General features: G+C 39.2%; 3 protein-coding genes and 1 non-coding gene across 4 annotated transcripts in view; 2 read left to right on the plus strand and 2 right to left on the minus strand.

Moving 5' to 3' along the window:
* LOC101310874 (6-phosphofructo-2-kinase/fructose-2,6-bisphosphatase-like) overlaps positions 1–2,660 on the plus strand; it is an 8,239-nt gene extending 5,579 nt beyond the window's left edge. The window contains exons 17-23 of the mRNA XM_004294258.1: positions 560–635; positions 1,164–1,226; positions 1,332–1,423; positions 1,575–1,643; positions 1,724–1,787; positions 2,028–2,093; positions 2,322–2,660. Coding sequence (XP_004294306.1) covers positions 560–635; positions 1,164–1,226; positions 1,332–1,423; positions 1,575–1,643; positions 1,724–1,787; positions 2,028–2,093; positions 2,322–2,399 — 508 coding nt within the window. The 3' untranslated portion in view covers positions 2,400–2,660. The remainder of the gene's footprint in view (positions 1–559; positions 636–1,163; positions 1,227–1,331; positions 1,424–1,574; positions 1,644–1,723; positions 1,788–2,027; positions 2,094–2,321) is intronic.
* A 1,672-nt stretch (positions 2,661–4,332) lies between these two features.
* LOC101309141 (RING-H2 finger protein ATL2-like) lies at positions 4,333–5,121 on the plus strand. Its single transcript, XM_004295728.1, has one exon. The coding sequence runs from the start codon at positions 4,333–4,335 to the stop codon at positions 5,119–5,121; it is 789 nt and encodes a 262-aa protein (XP_004295776.1).
* Positions 5,122–7,796: 2,675 nt separating this feature from the next.
* Positions 7,797–7,870, minus strand: TRNAI-UAU. Its single transcript has one exon. It is a non-coding gene; the product is annotated as a tRNA-Ile (tRNA).
* A 616-nt stretch (positions 7,871–8,486) lies between these two features.
* Positions 8,487–10,680, minus strand: LOC101311167 (zinc transporter 6, chloroplastic-like). The gene is made up of 2 exons (XM_004294259.1): positions 9,896–10,680; positions 8,487–9,139 (listed from the first exon to the last, which is right to left on the minus strand). Exons 1-2 carry the CDS (start codon positions 10,613–10,615, stop codon positions 8,825–8,827), a joined length of 1,035 nt encoding a protein of 344 aa, XP_004294307.1. The 5' UTR covers positions 10,616–10,680; the 3' UTR covers positions 8,487–8,824.
* Between the last annotated feature and the right edge of the window lie 7,680 nt (positions 10,681–18,360).

Consider the following 18,360-nt stretch of genomic DNA (forward strand, 5'->3'; position numbering starts at 1 on the left):
GGAAAACTGGAATTCGGCGGACTCGCCGGGGAGGGAAAGTGATCGGGAACGCTGCTGGAGTCCGCTGGGGTGGAGGCGCGCCGTCGTCGGTGCCGGACGGTGGCGAACGGAGGGACGTGCACACTTTAAGGACAGTGCGCACATGCGCTCCACATCCGGCCTCTATATATATATTGTATCTTTTAGTTACACAAATATATGGTCGTCCATGAATAGAACTCAGTCCCCCCCTCTTACAAAGTGAAAACTTATGCTAGTAGACGAAATGGTTATGGGAGGAAGAAATATACATTTACTACAGTAATTGTCACACTTATCTGATCCTAAATTTGCTGATATATTCATTACTTCAACTATGCAGTTATGTGGTTTTAATGTATTGCTGTCATCTTATTACATTTTGCCGTGCAATTTTAGTTCTGCCCATATCAGAGATTTTTTTTTTCTTTCTCTCAGCTCTCTATAGTTGATATAAATTGTCAGTTTTATTACTTTATGAGAACCAGTGTCTATATTGTTAGTGGAACTTACCAAAAGATATCACTACTTGTTTTGACAGTGATGCCGGAGAACTTTATGCCAAGAAACTTGGTAACTTTGTTGAAAAGCGATTGAAATCAGAGCGAGCTGCTTCGGTAAGCTTCAGCAATATCTAATGTTTGAGATTCAAGTTTGGGGATTTTCATAGTTCTTTACTTCTTTTTCGTTAGCTTGTTGGCAATCGATGTCTTTTCCATCCACATCTCTTACTCAATATATGTGATAAAAAATACACATGTAATGTTGAAGAAGTTCTTGATTCTGGATGTACAGTTGCCAACTATTGCTTTAATAAGTTAGAAAAGTATTCCAGATGTAGCCAAATGTTGACAATTGAAGGTTGCAACTTCAGGGATTTGATTTAATGCTACAAATAAATGACCAAACCTGGGACTACATGTCCTGCTTTACACCTGTGTGTACTATATGTCATCCAACTAAACATATTATAACCACTTTCCAAATAGGAAAACACAATTTAGTTTCTAGGTTCGTTTTCCTACCAGTTTATAGCACGTGTATTTAGCATGCGACCATGCCCATGACATAATTTCTTGATTTTCTTTGATAAGCTTACTGAGTTACTACTAACCATTAACATATTTTTTTTTCATGGTGTTTAGATTTGGACAAGCACGCTGGAGCGAACAATTCTGACAGCAGGTCCCATTTCAGGATTTCCCAAGGTGAATGTACAGCCTTTAAGTAACATGTAGTAGGTAACTGATGGAGCCAAAAATTTAAACTTGATCCAGTATAGTTAGTTTATAGTTCTTATACAATTTTTCTAGATACAATGGCGTGCACTGGATGAGATATATGCTGGAGTGTGTGATGGAATGACGTATGACGAGATAAAGAAAAACATGCCAGAAGAATACGAGTATGTTGCAAACTATCTCTCATTCTCTAAAGGAACTTATAGAGAGAATGAAAAGGATTGCATTGTTTTTGAAGGTTCACCAATGAGGGTTAATCAGTAATTTCCTGAACTGTTAGTGTGGTAATTTTCTAATAAATGTTCTTAACTTCAGGGCGCGTAAAAAAGATAAGCTGAGGTATCGGTATCCTCGTGGAGAATCTTACTTAGATGTTATCCAAAGGTTTGTAGTTTACAATGAGTTCTTGAAACAATTTGATGATCAACCTGTTCTCTAGAATCTGACTTCCATCACCAATGCAGGCTAGAACCTGTAATCATTGAACTCGAACGACAACGTGCACCTGTTGTAGTGATATCTCACCAGGTGATACACATAGCCTTAGTTGCTAATATTTTCTCAATATGTCGGAAGTTTGGTTCAATACTTAGCTAAATCAGATACCCCATAATCACTCTCATAACAACGATTATTAATTTGCTAAAACTTTTTATAAGTTATATATTTATATGGACCCATCAAACTAAACGGTGGAGATGTTTGATATGTGTTGGTGCAAATGTGGTTGTATTAGTTATAAGCTCACTCATTCCTCTATCCTTGCAGGCTGTTTTGAGAGCATTATATGCTTACTTTGCTGATAGGCCGCTGAAAGAAATTCCGCATATTGAGGTATTTAATGGAAACAACTTGCTATTCTTTCTCACACTGCATTTTCCTTGCATCCCTGCACATACTTCATCCCAAAAGTATTTATCATGGAATGTTAGAAGTGCTAAAACCTTGTTACCTATACTTCAATTGGTTTTGAAAAGAAAATGCACTAATTCCATTATATATAATTCCGACGTATGATTCTGAAGCTACTTCCTGACGGCAATTTTTTTCTTTCAATTTCAGATGCCGCTTCATACTATAATAGAGATTCAAATGGGAGTTACAGGCGTCCAAGAGAAAAGATACAAGCTGATGGATTGAACGCTCTTACGGTTCACTTTTGTTTGTAACTTGAAAGTACTGGTAAATTTCCATATATTCTTTTTCTTCATAGTCACCATTGCTTAACCAAATGTAGCATTAGCATAAAATGCCTCAACTGTATCTACAATAAGGATCAGCAATCCAATATACATACTGATTTCCCCCATTGCTTCCCTCATTGTAATCCCTACTATCTTATAGCACAGAAAATGTGACTCGCTCATAATTTCATATTGATTGTAACCTTCTGCAGCAAAAGCAAAAGTCTCTCCCTCTCAGTTTTCTGTGCTCTGTAATCATCTTTTGTCTTGATTCTAGTTATGGTAAACACTTTTGCCTTGATTTTCAGCTAGATTGTGACCTTTCACCTTATTTGAGTTGCAAAGCTTGGCATGGGTGGGGGTCTAGTCTAACTATGAAAGGTGAAGAATCTTGGTGATAGGTGATGGTCAAGTGAATCACAGAGCCTCTCTGCCGCTGAGAGAGATGTCACAAGCCAGAGAGCCTATTCGAGCTACTAGAGCCAAAAGGTAAATGAATCATTTAGCCTAAAATACATGCATGAAAGAGAGGACTAGAAGGCATTAATAAACATGCACCAGTCCCCTGCAAAAGGCTGGTTAACTTCACATGGGAACCCCGAGCTTAGAATTGACCATTCGAGACTCTTTTACGGCAATTGGGTCCCTTCTAAGTATTCTGCTATGAAGCGAGACAACAGAAAGACCCTCTCATGGATTATCAAGTGAAGATTATGTTTCGATTGTTTACCCTAATTTTAATCCTTCGGGTTTAGCGGTGTTACGGATGTCATTATGACTGTCGGGATTATTGGCGGAGTCAAAGATTACAGATGAGAGGTGATACTACAAGTTACTAACCCAAACATGAACTAAGTTGAACCGACTTACAATCCTCGTCTCTACTTCAAGATCGACTGTCCCATGACTAATGGGCATTGATTACCTCTCTTCCAGCATTTATCTTTGATTTGTTCACTTCGGTGAAATCACATTAAGCGCGTCCGATAATTTATATACTAGTAGGGCTACTCCTAAGGTGAGTAGCAAACCGTGAAAGAGAGAAATGGGATTAGATTTGGATTGGATTGGAATTGTCAAGGTTCTTGGGATTCTAGTGCCAACAAGAAGCTCCCTCCATTCAACAATCGGCACATGAATCCAATAAAAACCCCACCCATCCACCTCTTTCTTTCTTCTTCTTCTTCTTGCCGTCGCCTTCACGAGTCTACCATGGCCAGCATGAGTCCCACTCCTCCTCCCCTCGGATACAGGGATCTTCCTTTTGACTTGAACCACACCCATTTCTTTATTCTTGTTTTTGCTGAAACACAGAGACCTGTTGGTCACCATTACACGCAAATGTGGGATGTAATTAAGCAACCATGTACGAAAACCTCCATTTTCTATCCCATTACCAACGACTTTATCTTCATTTTCACGTCAACTTATATTCTTAAACGTTGCCAAATCCAATGCTAGATCTTCTATATGTAATCACATATCGTCTTATATAGTGTTAGAGAGTTATAGTTAAGTTAAATTATGATCGCTTAGTCGAAAGTTTATATCTCTAGTGTTCATTAATCTCTTAGTGCATGTCAGTTTTTGTTACCGTTTCGGTTAAGTGATTATCTACTATTAGCTGAAATTTTGATTTCCTTTGCAGAAATAGGAAGTGTAGAATAGACTACCCAAATCTTTGAATATAATTATTTGATGGTGTGAGTGTGACTTGTGACAATTAAACTATGTCACTCAAGACTGATCAAAGTAGTGCCAGTACTTATTCATATGATTGTCACACATTACATACAGGACTCTCACCTTCCACCTCTCTTCACCCAAATCTACTCTTCAAAATCTCATCACTCCCATTACTTCCCGAATTTACTTCTCAAACTGATACAATGTTCAGCTTCAGCCCCACAGAGACCTCAAACCAGACCACCACCACCACCAACCCTCTCAAGCACCTCTTCGACACTATCTTCTCCTACGACGGCAATGTCATGCTCGCTGCCTTGGTCTCCCTCCTCCTCGTCATTCTCTTCGTCCTCCTCCTTCACGTCTACGCCAAATGGTTCTTATCCCAAGCTCACCACCGCCGCCGCGGCTCCATGGCCGTCTCCCGCCGCGTCCTCGGCCCCAACCGCTTCCAGCATTTCCACACCTTCACCTTCGACCCAACTACCAACAACCTCACCACCAATGCTCCCAAGGGTCTCGACACCTCCACGATCGCCACCATTCCTCTGTTTGTGTACAAATCTGAAGAGCAGTGTTTTCTCGAGTGTGTTATTTGTCTGAGCCCATTTGAGGACGAAGAAGTCGGCCGGAGGTTGTCCAAATGCGGTCACTGCTTTCACGTAGAGTGCATCGATATGTGGCTACATTCGCATACGAGCTGCCCGATTTGCCGAGCTCCGGTAGTCACACCGTCACAGTCTGATCAGCCCAAAACCGATCAGGTGGGTGAGGAATCTGTACCGGAAGGGGCAGTAGTTATTGAAGTTTCGGATTCGGGGTATGTTGAGAACCATCATGATGTTGTTGAAGAAACTAGTGCTGATTCTTTAAGGGATGAATCTTCGTCTTCGCCATTGATGGTGGGTTGTTCGTTGAAGAGAATGCTGAGCAGGAATAGACGAGAAAGCAAGTTGTTCCCATCTACAAATGGGACTGATGCGAGCGTTTGAATTGATCTGTAAACTATTTTGTGTAGATATTTCTTGCGAGTAATACAATCGAATCTTTGTGTTCGAGGGAAATGGTGGAGTTTGTTTGTTTGGTGCAAATCATTGGCATGCCTTTTCTTGATGGGAGTATTGAGTTTCAAATTGTTAGGCATATCAAATCTCATTAGACGTGACATTCATGAATGTAAATCATATGATAGACACAATGACATCAAATTCTTTACATATAACTCGATTGTTAAGCACTTAACTTTTCACCCAAAAAAAAAAAAAAAAGACACTTTTAGAATTTAATGAATCTCCAACACAATTTTGGAGTTTTTGTCGGAAAAGAATCATGACTTCGAAGTAGAGAATTCCGGAATTGAAATTTGCACTCCTTAATATACAATCCACACTCATTATTTTCTCTTTTGGTGATTTAAATTTTGTCTTTAGTAACATGTATTTTGTCTTTTAACGAAAACTTTAACTAAAAAAAAAAGTGTAGATTGTAAAATGAGGAATGCAAATTTCACTCCCTTATTCCGAAACTTCCCCAACTCCAATTCATTATGGTGTTAGAAGTAAGTAATTGCCTAACGTAACACACGTGTCATAAATTTTTGTTTGAAAAAGTCTCGAGTTTCATTTCCAACTTTGATTGTCAGTTCATTCCGGTTTTATAGTTCACTAGTTGCATAACGTATTTGTCATAAATTTTTGTTTGAGCTTCATTTCCAACTCTAGTCTCCAGCTGACCAGTTCATTCCAGTTTTCTGGTTCACTAGTTGCCTCATGTATTTATCATGAAATTTTGTTTAAAAAAATTCTAGCTTCATTTCCAACTTATATTCGTTACAGTTTTACAGTTTTACAGTTCACTAGTTTACTGTCTAACGTGCATGCCATAAATTCTGTTTGAAAAAAGTCTTAGAGTTTCATTTCCAACTCCGGTCTTCAGTTCATTACAGTTTTATAGTTTACAAAAGTCTCGAGTTTCACTTCTAAATCTCATTAATTACGGTTCTATAGTTTAGTAGTGGAGTTTGAAACTTCTAATCCTAACCTGGTACTCAGCCCAACCTCACTCAAAGGGCTCAATACAAACTTTCTTGAGTTGAATGATTGTCTAACATGACATCAAAACCACCCCGAATCGAAACATCAAACCCGTATGCGTGATGCAGATTCCGATTCCCTTGTTTAACACATGAACACTGTCGATTCCGATAAGCTTGAAGTTTCTGATCAGTCGATGCTTGAAGCTTCTTTAGCTCACTTTACATGCTTATTGAATTCTGGGTGAGGACAATTGGACCCATATGAGAGCTATGATCTGTGGGACTGGAGAAAGTGACTAATAATAGACAATGTAGAGACTATTGTCTTTGACTGGGAAGAGAGAGAGAGAGAGAGAGAGAGAGAGCTTAGCTTCTAGCCCTCTTGGAGACGTTAATGAAGAAAGAATAAGGACAAGAGCTATTTTCAAGTCTTCCCCATGTTTTCTGGTTAATGTTTTGGACCATTGCTTTCTGCATAAATATAAATATGTGAAGCAGAATGGTCAAGAAACTATTACAGAATGGTCAGGGTGCCTCTCTCCCCCTCTCTCTGTATGTGCCATCTAACAATTAATACATATCTCCTTGCCTATACTCGATCAGTGCCTGGACTTTGCGGTCCTTCTCCATTCATTTCCCTCAATCATATATGAGGAACCAATAATGCTATGTAACTATAGTCGCACATGCTACTTCTGTAACACATCTCCCGTTTTCGGTTAATGTGCTCCTTCATTCCGACTTGTAATTCACATTTTCTTTGCTTTCATTTTGATTACGGAATGCAAAATGATTCCACTATTGAGTTTCGCTACATCATAGAATTATATAGGCCTAACATAGAGTTCAGATAAAAAAGTCAGGCCTGATTATACATGCACAAAATAATTCCGTAATGCAATTTCATTTTCGAAAGCATATTCTCATTGGTGAGGAGAGATTTCATATTAAAATATTAAAAAATAAAATATAACTTATAAGTGAGTGGATCAAACTTAATTGTATAAAGCCCGTAAACTTATGATTGAAGAGGAGAGATGCATGTATAGTATGTAATGTAAGGGAACAAATTTAAGAGCAAAAATTCTTCTTTTGCCATACATTATGGGTCAGTGTTCAAGGTGAATGCCTCAACTGCAGACACGCAGCAATTACTTGTGCAACGATTTGAAGACCAACTTGTTTGTTTATACAGTATTAGTTTTGCCTTTTTTGGTGAATTAATTAGCAAAATTATTTCAATCTTTCAACCTTTCTACCTCAACTGCAGACATGCATACTTGTTTGCTAACCTTTCTACCTTTGAGCTCAATAATATCATAACCTTGTAGAACTTGCTCTCTCCAACATTGTTTTTCTCCCTCATTCTTCCTCTAAACCCATTCTTAATTCTCTCTCGATCAAAGTTTGAGAGTTTTGGTAATATCTGATACCAAAAATTTCATTCAGGCTCTCTGTTTGTTCTTCTTGGATTATTTTAGCTGGCCCAAAAAAACTGATTAGATCGGGTGTTCTCTAATATTGGGCCTATGTTCATTGTCAGGTATTGTTTCTGTTTGAAGGGTTATATTTGTGCTTCTGCTGGCCCAAAAATTAATGAGAGAAAAATAAAATGAAAAATGAAATCAGAACTGGTCCCGGCGGGGCTCGAACCCGCGACCTTCGGCTCATAAGACCAACGCTCTAACCAACTGAGCTACGGGACCTGTTTGATACTAAACTTTTAATTATTGATATTAAACTTTGCATCATGAATTCTAAATTTGTCATGCTTTTATCCAAAGTGATTGACACGTACATCTCTATTCTCTAGTTGCAAAGCCAAAAGCAGAACAATAAGAAAAGAAACGACACTGATTATCAATTCAGATCTCCACTGAGAAAACATATATTCAATATCTCAATTTTGGCTGCTGATGTTGTTGCATGTCTTTTGTTAAAGTAGCGCTCTGGTTAATTGGAGATGACAAGGAAATGCAGAAACTAGAAGAGTGAGTGATCCATGGTGCATGGTTAAAGCCAAAGATAAGTGCTCAATTATTGGTATGTGCGTGAAGCAACATAATTGGTTTTGTTAATTTAGACTACTGCCTTGTATAATAGTGCAACTGTGCAAGACACTTTAGTTCAACTACTTCCAATAACCTATTGCTGGTTTATCCTACGTTGCATTAACCCTGTATATATGTTACTCGGTTATCACAAAATCTTTGGTCATTTGGTACCAAATGAACACCAATGTTATAAACTTATAGTTGGTACGTGCGCATCTTGATGAATGATGGAGTATATGATCAACTCAATTTTTTCTTTTTTCTTTTTCAGAAAGAGAGTGAGCAACGAAGGTTCATTAGATAGGAAGACAAAGCTTACAATGATGTTCTTCGTACTGTATTTACGCCCCACTAATCACATATTTCACAGAAGCGCATGTCTAGGATCCATGGTTCTAATATAACTGAATCACAGCTCTATCAATCCGATTTGGTCACCAAAAGATCCAACAGATCAAGGCTACAATGCCAACAATGTGCTATCTACTACCTATTAACGATTTCAGAATATACATTTCACATTTCACACAACATTGCCGGACATGCAACTCATACCAATTCTTTCCCCTGAAGTTTATTACAAAAACAATGAGAATCCGGCCTCTTCTAGGCCCAAAGGGCAAGGATGGACATGGAGATAGAGCCAAGAACAAGAGCGGTGAATGAAGTTTTCCTCAACCATGAGTTCGAGGTCATCATCTTGTTGTGGAAGAAATCAAGAGCTATAAGATCGACAAGTGCCATGTAAATGAGAATACCAGAGGAGAAAGATCCTAACAAACCCTCCAAGATTAAGGCATTAGGGCTACTATCGTCATAACCTGTCACCGAGAATAAGATCATCCCCAGCACAATCCCCATTGGCGTCGTCACTGCAAACATGAAGCACATGTAGGCTGTTGTTCCAAAGGTGAACCCTGCCTGCAACACATATAAGCAAAACGTTACTCTCTTTACTCCTTCCCTAGTTTTTGCAATTTTTAGTCTTCGTGTTTCTACTTTATGCACCTTTGGGCTGGCATCACTCAACAGTTGCTTATCTTTTCATCGTTAGTGCTTGTCTTTTGTAGCATTGTAACAAGCAAAAGTTGGATCAATTACTTTTACAAAATTTTCATTCTCATAAAGAACACCATTCCCACTCTACACTACTCAAGCAACAAAACATTTTCCACTCAAAGGACAAAATAGCCCAACTCAGACACATTGAACAAATAGTTGGAACTATTTTGTGACGTCTAAACAAATATTCACATGACCGATAAGCCAGTTTGTTCTTCTGAAAGCAGAAATGATGCCTAAAGTAAACAAAATGGAAACTTGAGTTTGATTTTTAATACAAAGAAACAAAAGTTGCAAACTTCATACCCAAAATTGCGAAATTCTAAACTTATCCACAAAAGAATCTAAACAAAAATGCCATTGATCAAACGTGTAAATGTTTGACTGACTAAGTTTGGTGATGGAATTTCATTGCTTCTATCCTAACCTGTTGTACGAGCTAAAACCCGCGATTTGATCAGTAAACAAATTTCGTGTAGGACTCTATCATCATGTCTGTATTAATCAAATAACAGATTTAATCTGCTGACATGATCGAGATGAAGGAATCTAATAAGTAAACTGTAACTAAAAAATTAATATGGGGAAGAGGTTTGATCTAAAAAATAAATTTACCTGAGCAATGCAGCCACCGAGGCCCATCCCCTCAAAAATCTGATGAAACGCAAGTGCAGCCACCAATGGCCGAATGGTGCATTGATTCTGAGACATCCCCATCGTCACTCCTATTATCACCGAGTGAAATATAATCCCTATCTCTAACACCTGCGACACCAATCTCTGCTTCAACCTGATCACCATCTCCTCGTGGCTATGGCCACCGCCACTATCGCTAACTGCACCAGCCACGGGCTCAACTTTCAACTCGATCGACATAGACGGCTTCTTGGTATCTGGCTCCTCCTGCGTAGCCACCGGAAGGACCTCGTATTGGCCGTGGGAGTGAGCCGTGTGACTCTCCATGTGGGCACTGGCGGTGAGGTCGACGAGGAGGGCAGCGATGGCGCCGATCATGGTGACGAGGCCGGAGAAAGGGTAGTCTTTCCAGGGATGGCGGGAGGCGACGTGGCAGTCAGAGAGGGCGGCGAAGGCGTCAGGGAGGACGTGGACGAGGGAAGTGGAGAGGATGACGCCAGCGGCGAAGCACTTGATCAAGAGAGTGGCGCGGTCGTAGGCGGGTTTGCCTTGGAAGTGACGGGCGAGGAGGACGGGGGAGGTGATGCCGACGACGCTGGTGATGAAGATAACGGCGATGGAGATGAGCTTCAGCTGCGCTGCCGCGTGTCCGTCGCGACAGGCGAGGGTTCGGGCGGTGTCTGCTCCGCACGCGGCCATGTGGGGGTTGGGAGTTCAGGTCAAGTCGACGGTTACACACTGATGTGAAGAGAGAGAAAGAGAAGGGAGTGTTTGTTTGTGAGTTGGGTTTGGTTTTGTGGACTTGTTGTGTTCTGAGAGGAGGAGAGGGTGGAGGATTGAGTGGTGTCGAGTGCACCGATGGGGAGAAGAGTCCACCCTCCCGGTTTTTAAACGGTGTGGGTCAGAGAAATATTTGTTACCATCTCGGAATTTATACATCATTTAATTTTTATGTCGTTATATTTTTTTGCTTTCGGAAATGTAATGTATGTAGAAGATGAATAACATCGGAAATTGTCTAATTGGAATTTATACATCACTTTATTTAGGGCTAATTTAGTATTGCTGTGAATTAAAACAGTTTTATCTTTGGTAAATATTAGTTTTAAAAGTGCCGTCAAAATAAATTTTTTTAATTTCTACGGTTTTTAGTGACAGCTGATTTTAAAAAGGTTGTTTCTAAAAACTGCTACCAGTGACCTGTAATTTATAAAAAAATATGTTTTTCTTTCATTTACCAAACACTATAAAATCTAAAAGTTCGGATAGAAACTGATTTTTTTAAAAACGAAGCTGTACCAAACTAGGCATTAGACTTGTATTCTAGTATGTATACACATCATTTGACTCGAATGTTGTTATACTTTTAGCATTCTGAAATATAATATATAATGGAGAAGAATTATTTTAAAAATTATACATCATGTCTAGGGGTTAGGTGTCTGGTTTTGTTCGGTGTGCTACTATTGTGGTGTTACTCGTAGAGATTATGAGTTTCAATTTTGATGTTGTATGGTTGTCAACATGAGGACGAATTGTCCTTGTACAGTTGGACATGGTAGTAGTATTTGGACAGAGTATTGAAAAACAAGAATTGGCTCGGTTTAATGTTGGTGAAGAGGTAGGATTATTACTCCTAGGATCAGCAGGGCCGGCCCTGTGTCCATAAAGGCTGAAGGCGAGAAAATATTTGAGGCCCCCAAACAAAAGCTTGACAAAAAAAACTCAAAATATTAAAAAAAAAATAACATATCACAATATAAAAATATCATTGAAATATAGCTTGTCTTGCATTTTTAGATGCAATGGTACTAATCAAATTCTAGATATTATACAAACAATTCAAAGAGCATGTGATTATGTGAAGCTTCAAATTATCATGACTATCATCATATATTTATATTGAATCAATGTTCAACAAATCAAATCGAGAAATAAAATAAATAAAGGATTATCGGACTAAGCCATTAAGGAAAAATCGCAATACCTTCATAATAGAAAAGAAATAGCTTTTTAGAGAATAGAGATGAAAGACTAAAAGATCATACCCTTTTAGCTTTAGTGTTGGTGTTTCCCTTTCGATCGAAGGTTTGCTGCTTCTTTTTTTCTTCGATTCTTCTATGGGAGTAGAAGAAGAGACGCTCAGAGCCTCTGACGCAATCTTCTTTTGTTTAATTGTTTTGGAAAGAAGAGACGCACATGTCTTCTACTCTTCTTGTATTTTTTTATTTTTTTACAGGGCTATATAAAAAAAATGGAGGCCCCCAAATTTTGAGGCCCAAGACCCAGGCCTTGTCCGTCTTGCCCCAGGGCCGGGCCTGAGGATCAGGCAACTCTTGTTTTCGAGCGTAAAATTGGGTTAACGGTTGGGCCATTTTTGCTCATGGATGTTGGCTATTGGCAATGAACTTGTAACTATGGACCTTTTTAAGAATATGCGTCGTGGTGTAATGACACAACTGGTCAATCAAACAAATATGGTGTGATTTTTTTTGGGTTAATAATGAATATTCTTCTCTAAAAGAGGAATCCTTGTGTAAAATGTCCTCAAGTTTCAGTAACTAAACAGCTCTGGCAGTTTAGGAATTTTGATCTCCCTTTTTCATAGGCATTTTTTCCATGGAGTGCTAGCTTAGATCCAGCACTACATGCCTTCTTTCATAATCCTTGGGTTACTTCCATTTTTCATAAGCCACAAGATCGCTTTATGGATGTAAATATATTTGGTATTTCCATCTTAACACAAGATCTCCTATTTGAAGTAGGAATCCGCAAAGCACATGGCATATTCGGTTTGATTGATCCTTCTTTCCAGGGCCAGTTAAAGAAAGAAGAAAGGGGGAAAAAAAAAGAAGAAGAAAGGCGCATTTATTTCAATCATTGAAGGTAAAATGCATCATATCATTCCCAATCAGATAGTGATTTGAAACTGATTATTGTCTATTGTTGATACCCAAAAATGTAAGCCCAATTTTATCACATACCCCAAAGACCCAAGGTTAAAGATTAGGCTTAGATTTGATATGAGGCTCATATCATCAATATTCTAGGTCATTTCGTCTGCTTCAAGCAAATCAGGCTTGGTACAAAGTCTATATTCATAATAAAGGGAGACAAGCCACGTCATGACCAAATGACATAGGATGTTAAATAAACTTACACAAAGGCACTCGGTAGTCAGGTCCAAGCCATGCTCGGTTCATGCCCAAACACACTCCCTTTACCTAGGCACATGGTTCCTCATGGATACACTTCTACAACCATATGCTCGCTCACTTCAGGCACACACTAACACACGCCAAACAAAGTCGTGATTAAGCATCTTTGATGATATATCTCAATTTGTTTGTCACAACATGCTATGAGGCCAACTAGTAACTTTGACCCAAGACACTAGGCCAAATGAGACTTATTAGTGGGTTGTGGTGTTGAAGGATATAGGATTTTGCAAGGCCTATGAAAGCCAGATGTCAAATGTTCAAAACGTCTTGAGAGTTGAGAATCAAACTTGAATTTGAGTTTCCCGCGCACAAGCTTGTAACGGATACCTCATCTCATCACCTTATACCCTTAGAAAACATCTAACGTCCCAAGTCACCCCAAACCTGGGCCTTTGCTTCCACGTTAACGCTAACTACATCTAACTCCTCTATTTTTAAAAGTCAAACAGAAAAATAAGTAAGTAAAAGTGACCTCCATTTTGATTGGCACGTCATGAGTATATGTGTGCTGAAGCATACTAGCTAGATACATCTAATAATCTTGATATGGTTCATCTGGGTTTCCGAGAGGTTGAAAGTTCAGTGGAGCGGTGACATTGCTGCTATTGCATATCCGTGATTTTCCATTTCTTGTTAAGTGTGATGTGTGTGTATCTCCACTTGGATCGCTTCCCTAATTCTTGTGTAATCGAAACAAAGATTATGTCGTCAAGAACGAAAATGATATCCAACTTCAACATCAGAAATGGGTAACCCAAAACTCCAAATGAGTGATATTCTACTCTCTTTTTCACTTCTTTTTTGTGTGCAAAAGAAAAGATGATAGGAAGTTAGGTGCATATGACACTGAAACAAGCCTGTATATGTTATGGGCTGCAAAGCACAAATGCAAATGCCCAATTCGAAGTAAAAACTGTTTTGGGTTTGTGATCCATTGGACTTTATGACAATCCAAAATAATTGATAACTCAAGCAACTACTAAGTCCCAGCAAATCCTGCTCAGCTAGCGCTGCATTATTGTCGAACTATGATGGATCGATCAGACTTGCGTCTTGAGTCTTGACCAACAATGAGAATCGATAATGGCAGAAATATCAAATCAAAGAATAGCGACATGGCAGCCCAGTTACACCATAAACTCGTAAACAGCAACCAGTTGCTATAGCTGTAGTCGTACAGTACAGGGCGGCGGCAAGTTTACATGGTTCTGATTTGATCGTACTATGAAGTTCCCATTGCAAGTTTTTCAAAGAATGCCTATAAACGACACTGCAATAGTCGCGGTGGACTCTGGAATCCCAAGCGATGCAGGAAGACTTGTCTTAGAGGAAGAAATGCATGAACACTTGATCGAGCAGTGTTGGAATTTGCAAGCTAGCTTGCTCATTGTTCAAGGTGGTCCAAAGCTGATAAGAGAGGCTGTATAACACTATATTACTATAACGATAGCTCAACCAACTCAACTGAGAATACAAAGTTAAGCTCGATCCTTATTATGTTATGATCAAGTATGAAAAGGCCGGGTAGCTAGAACTACAGCTACCTTGACATTGTTTGCTTGAGCTCTTGGAATTTTCTCAGAAGCCTTCATATATATCTTTGAATTTAACTCTCTATTTCAACCACCCATGCATGAATTCAGGCAAGAACTTATTATCTAATGGTAATGACTTAGATCGATGACATCAATATAAACTATACGATCATGATGCCAAGCTATTTGGTAAGAGAACATATAAGCGAATGTAACACAATAAACTTATAATCCTAGCTACCTGTATTCATATTTAGGGGAGAAATTTAAAAGGTTTAACTTGGTAAATAGGTTTTTACATATAAGAATTCAGAAATCAAAATAAGTAGTAGACTAGTTTATGTTTGTTTATGTACGTATTACCAGCTTGAAGACTAATATTTCTACCTAGCTCATTGCATCATAACTCATAAATATTCAAAAATGGAGGAAACTAATGAGCAAGAAAAGATGCAAAATTAAACTTCTGGCATAATCATGTTTTATCGTTTTTTGTTTTTGTTTTTTTGCCAATGGCCGCTCTCATGCATCCAACCTACATAGAGAGGTAAGTGGTTCATCTTTGATCATCCCCCATCATTATCACATACACACCTAGCTAGTTAGTTAATTCGAGAATAACTAAGTGCTAACCACCATCATTAATAGTGGCTACTACGTACGAATTCATCACCGATCAATTGTCTTGTCATCTGTCGGTGAGCTGTGGTATGGTTGGTTAAGGTGTTTAACTAACAACTTTGAGGTCATAGGTTCAAACATCACTGACATATGTAAGGTGTGTGACTTATTTAATAAAAAAAGTTTAAAAAAAGGAAAATGTAGTACTAATTGTAACCCTTTATTGCCCATTCGAATGACAATCTTTAATTTATATGAAGCCATTTGAATGAAAGTAAATTTTTGTGTGCCCAAATGACCAAATCTTTATTAAAGTCTTAACAAACTATATTATTTTAAGACTATTTTGCCCCCACCTCTTCAACATAAAAAGACTTGGCCAGAACCTTGGACTCCGGTCACCGGCAGCCGGACTCCGGTCACCGGAATTTCCCCAGTAACCAGTTACTGACCCCCACTAGTAGAAATAAAGTCTTAAGCGACGGGAAAAACTCATCGCCTAAGTACTAATTTTTGTTGCCTTCCGACTTAAGCGACGAAACCGGCATCGCTTAAGATTCGTCGTATATGACGCGTCTCATATGTACTTAAGCCACGAAAATATAAAATCTGTCGCTTAAGAAAACGAAACAAGCGACGGGAGTTGTTTTTGTCCCCACATACCTAGGCGATAAATAATTAACTTAAGCGACGAAAATTTTTAGTCGCTTAAGTCGTTAAGCGACGTATGTTTTTCTGTCGTTTTACCGTTAAGCGACGAAACTTTTTGGTTTAGCAACGAGTCTATTTTCGTCGCTAGATATGATGAAATAATTTAAAATTAATTAATTAAATTTCATTTTTATTATTTAAGTTTTATTTTTTAGTTTCAATTTCTTTGCTTTTTCTTTTTATTTATTTTCCTTTCAAATTTTTTTTGGTCTGAAACCCACCACCCCTTCCACCACCGCCCTAAATTCCACCACAGAACTCAGTCCCACCTAGAATTAATTTGCTCTGGGCACCCAACTTACCCAAATTCCACCACACCAAATCTGGCAAGCTTACCCAGTTTGCACTCACAAAACCGTCCACCAACCCAATGCCTCCAACCTTGAGCGTGGCCCCGAGCACGCCCCGACGACCCGGTTCTCTTTGGATCCCAAAGCCACCGGCAGCGAACTCGACCGGCCCGTCTCCACCTACAGAGCCCTTCTCTCCCCAATCCGGCGCGTTTCCACCTTCGTCCACCTTCGATCCAGCAACGGTGCTCCAACTCCGCGCCTCTGATCCAGCTCTGTCGACCCCCTGCTAACCCTCCACCGGCTACAGCCCCAATTCCGATATGCTCCTATTTGGTCCAATTCGGCAGCCCAACCCCGCCTCCACTGAACAAGCGCCGACAACGTCTCCAACCACCACCGACCTTGCTCGCCACTCCTGCCCGGACCTGACCCGGCTTCTCTGTCTCCAAGCTACGCCACCCTAGCTTCCGTGCCGACTACCCAACCCGGAGCTTCGACGGCTTCTCTGCGTTTTCTGTGGTGACGGTGGTGGTGGGTGGTGACAGAGATGGTTTGATGAAAGGGAGAGGAGGAGATGGAATGTGTCTGCGTGCTCGACCCGCGTGGTCATCTTGGGACGAAGACCAGAGGGAGAGTGAAGAAGGAAAGGCAGAGGGAGAGCTAGAGAGGAGAGAGAGAAGAGAGGAGAGAGAGAAGAGGAGGGAGAGCAGAGAGTGAAGAAGAGAGAACATAGAGTTCAAAGAAAAAAAATAGAGAAATGAAAAGCGAGGCAGAGAACAAAAAGAAGATAAAAGGAAACTTTTAAAAATTTGGTTTGAATTTTTCTGAAATTTTTGGCGGAAAATATGCCGCTAAAAATTTTACATTTAGGCGACGAGAAGTTATCTTTTCGTCCTCTAACTCTAAGTAATTAATATTTTTAGTAGAATTAATTATATAATTATAGTATTAAATTAGTTTAGGTAGTTAATCAATCAATAATGATATTTTGTCATTAATTATATGCTAAATTAATTTGGAAATGAAAAAGATTATAAAAGTTTAGAAGACGTTATATGTAGATTAAAATGGTATAACATTAGTAGGCATGTTGTGGTTCCGACGGCTAAATTTTACAAAATGAAAATTCAACCGTATGATATGATCAGTATACTTAAATACGGCTATGGAAAAAAATTCACCTATTTTCGATAAGGTTTGGGGCTCGATCCACACGGTCAAACCTAAACCAACACCATTTATTACGTGAAAAAGCTCTTACATACCCCTATATGGCCTAGTTTCATTGATTTTTCTACACAAAAAACTCTCACATTGATGAGATCTAGCCATCTATGTAAAAATTTAGAGACGTTCACCTCCCGACGATAAAGCTCCCCATAAGGAAGCATAAACGTAAATAGGGTTGACCGCTTCTATCGGGGACCAAACGTTACCGGAAATATGTGATTTTTCAACCATAGCCGTATTTCATCATACCGATCACATCCTATTTCACATGATTTTCACTGTAGCTCGATCTGTTTTCCTCCAGTTTGTCGATCTGGAAGTGATGCAGAGGATATAAAGAAGATTTCACTTAAGCGACGAAATATTTCGTCGCTAAAATCAAAAAATTTCGTCACTTAGGCGAACGATATTATGCGACAAACACTTTCGTCACTCTAGACTCAAAGTTCCGTCGCTTTAGTCTGAATCTGACACGACGAAAATAAATTCATCGGTTAGGTGAAGGAAATATAGCGACAAACAAATCCGTCGCTCTAAGGTCAAAAGTTTCGTCGCTTTAGTGTTAACACTACCAGGACAAGCACTTTAGCCGACGAAAAAGTTTCGTCGGCCTGTTAACTTAATTCGTCGGCTAAGATCTTAGCCGACGAGCCATCGTCGGCTAAGATTTCGTCGGGAAAAGGTCGTCTGTGATGACTTTAGCCGACGAAATTTTTTTTTTCGTCGGCTATAGTCCCACAGTTAGCCGACGAAAAACATGTTCGTCGGTTTTTTTCCCAGACTTTAGCCGACGAAACAATTAAGATATTCGTCGGCTAAAGTGTGTAATAAAT

Source organism: Fragaria vesca, linkage group LG3, assembly GCF_000184155.1.
Source record: "Fragaria vesca subsp. vesca linkage group LG3, FraVesHawaii_1.0, whole genome shotgun sequence".
Lineage (NCBI taxonomy): Eukaryota > Viridiplantae > Streptophyta > Magnoliopsida > Rosales > Rosaceae > Fragaria > Fragaria vesca.

Coding starts and splice junctions, on each gene's coding strand:
- LOC101311167 (XM_004294259.1), bottom strand. CDS start 10,615: ATGGCCGCGTGCGGAGCAGACACCGCCCGAACCCTCGCCTGTCGCGAC. Junction 9,140..9,895: donor TCGGTGGCTGCATTGCTCAG/GTAAATTTATTT, acceptor TATGTGTTGCAG/GCAGGGTTCACCTTTGGAAC.
- LOC101309141 (XM_004295728.1), top strand. CDS start 4,333: ATGTTCAGCTTCAGCCCCACAGAGACCTCAAACCAGACCACCACCACC.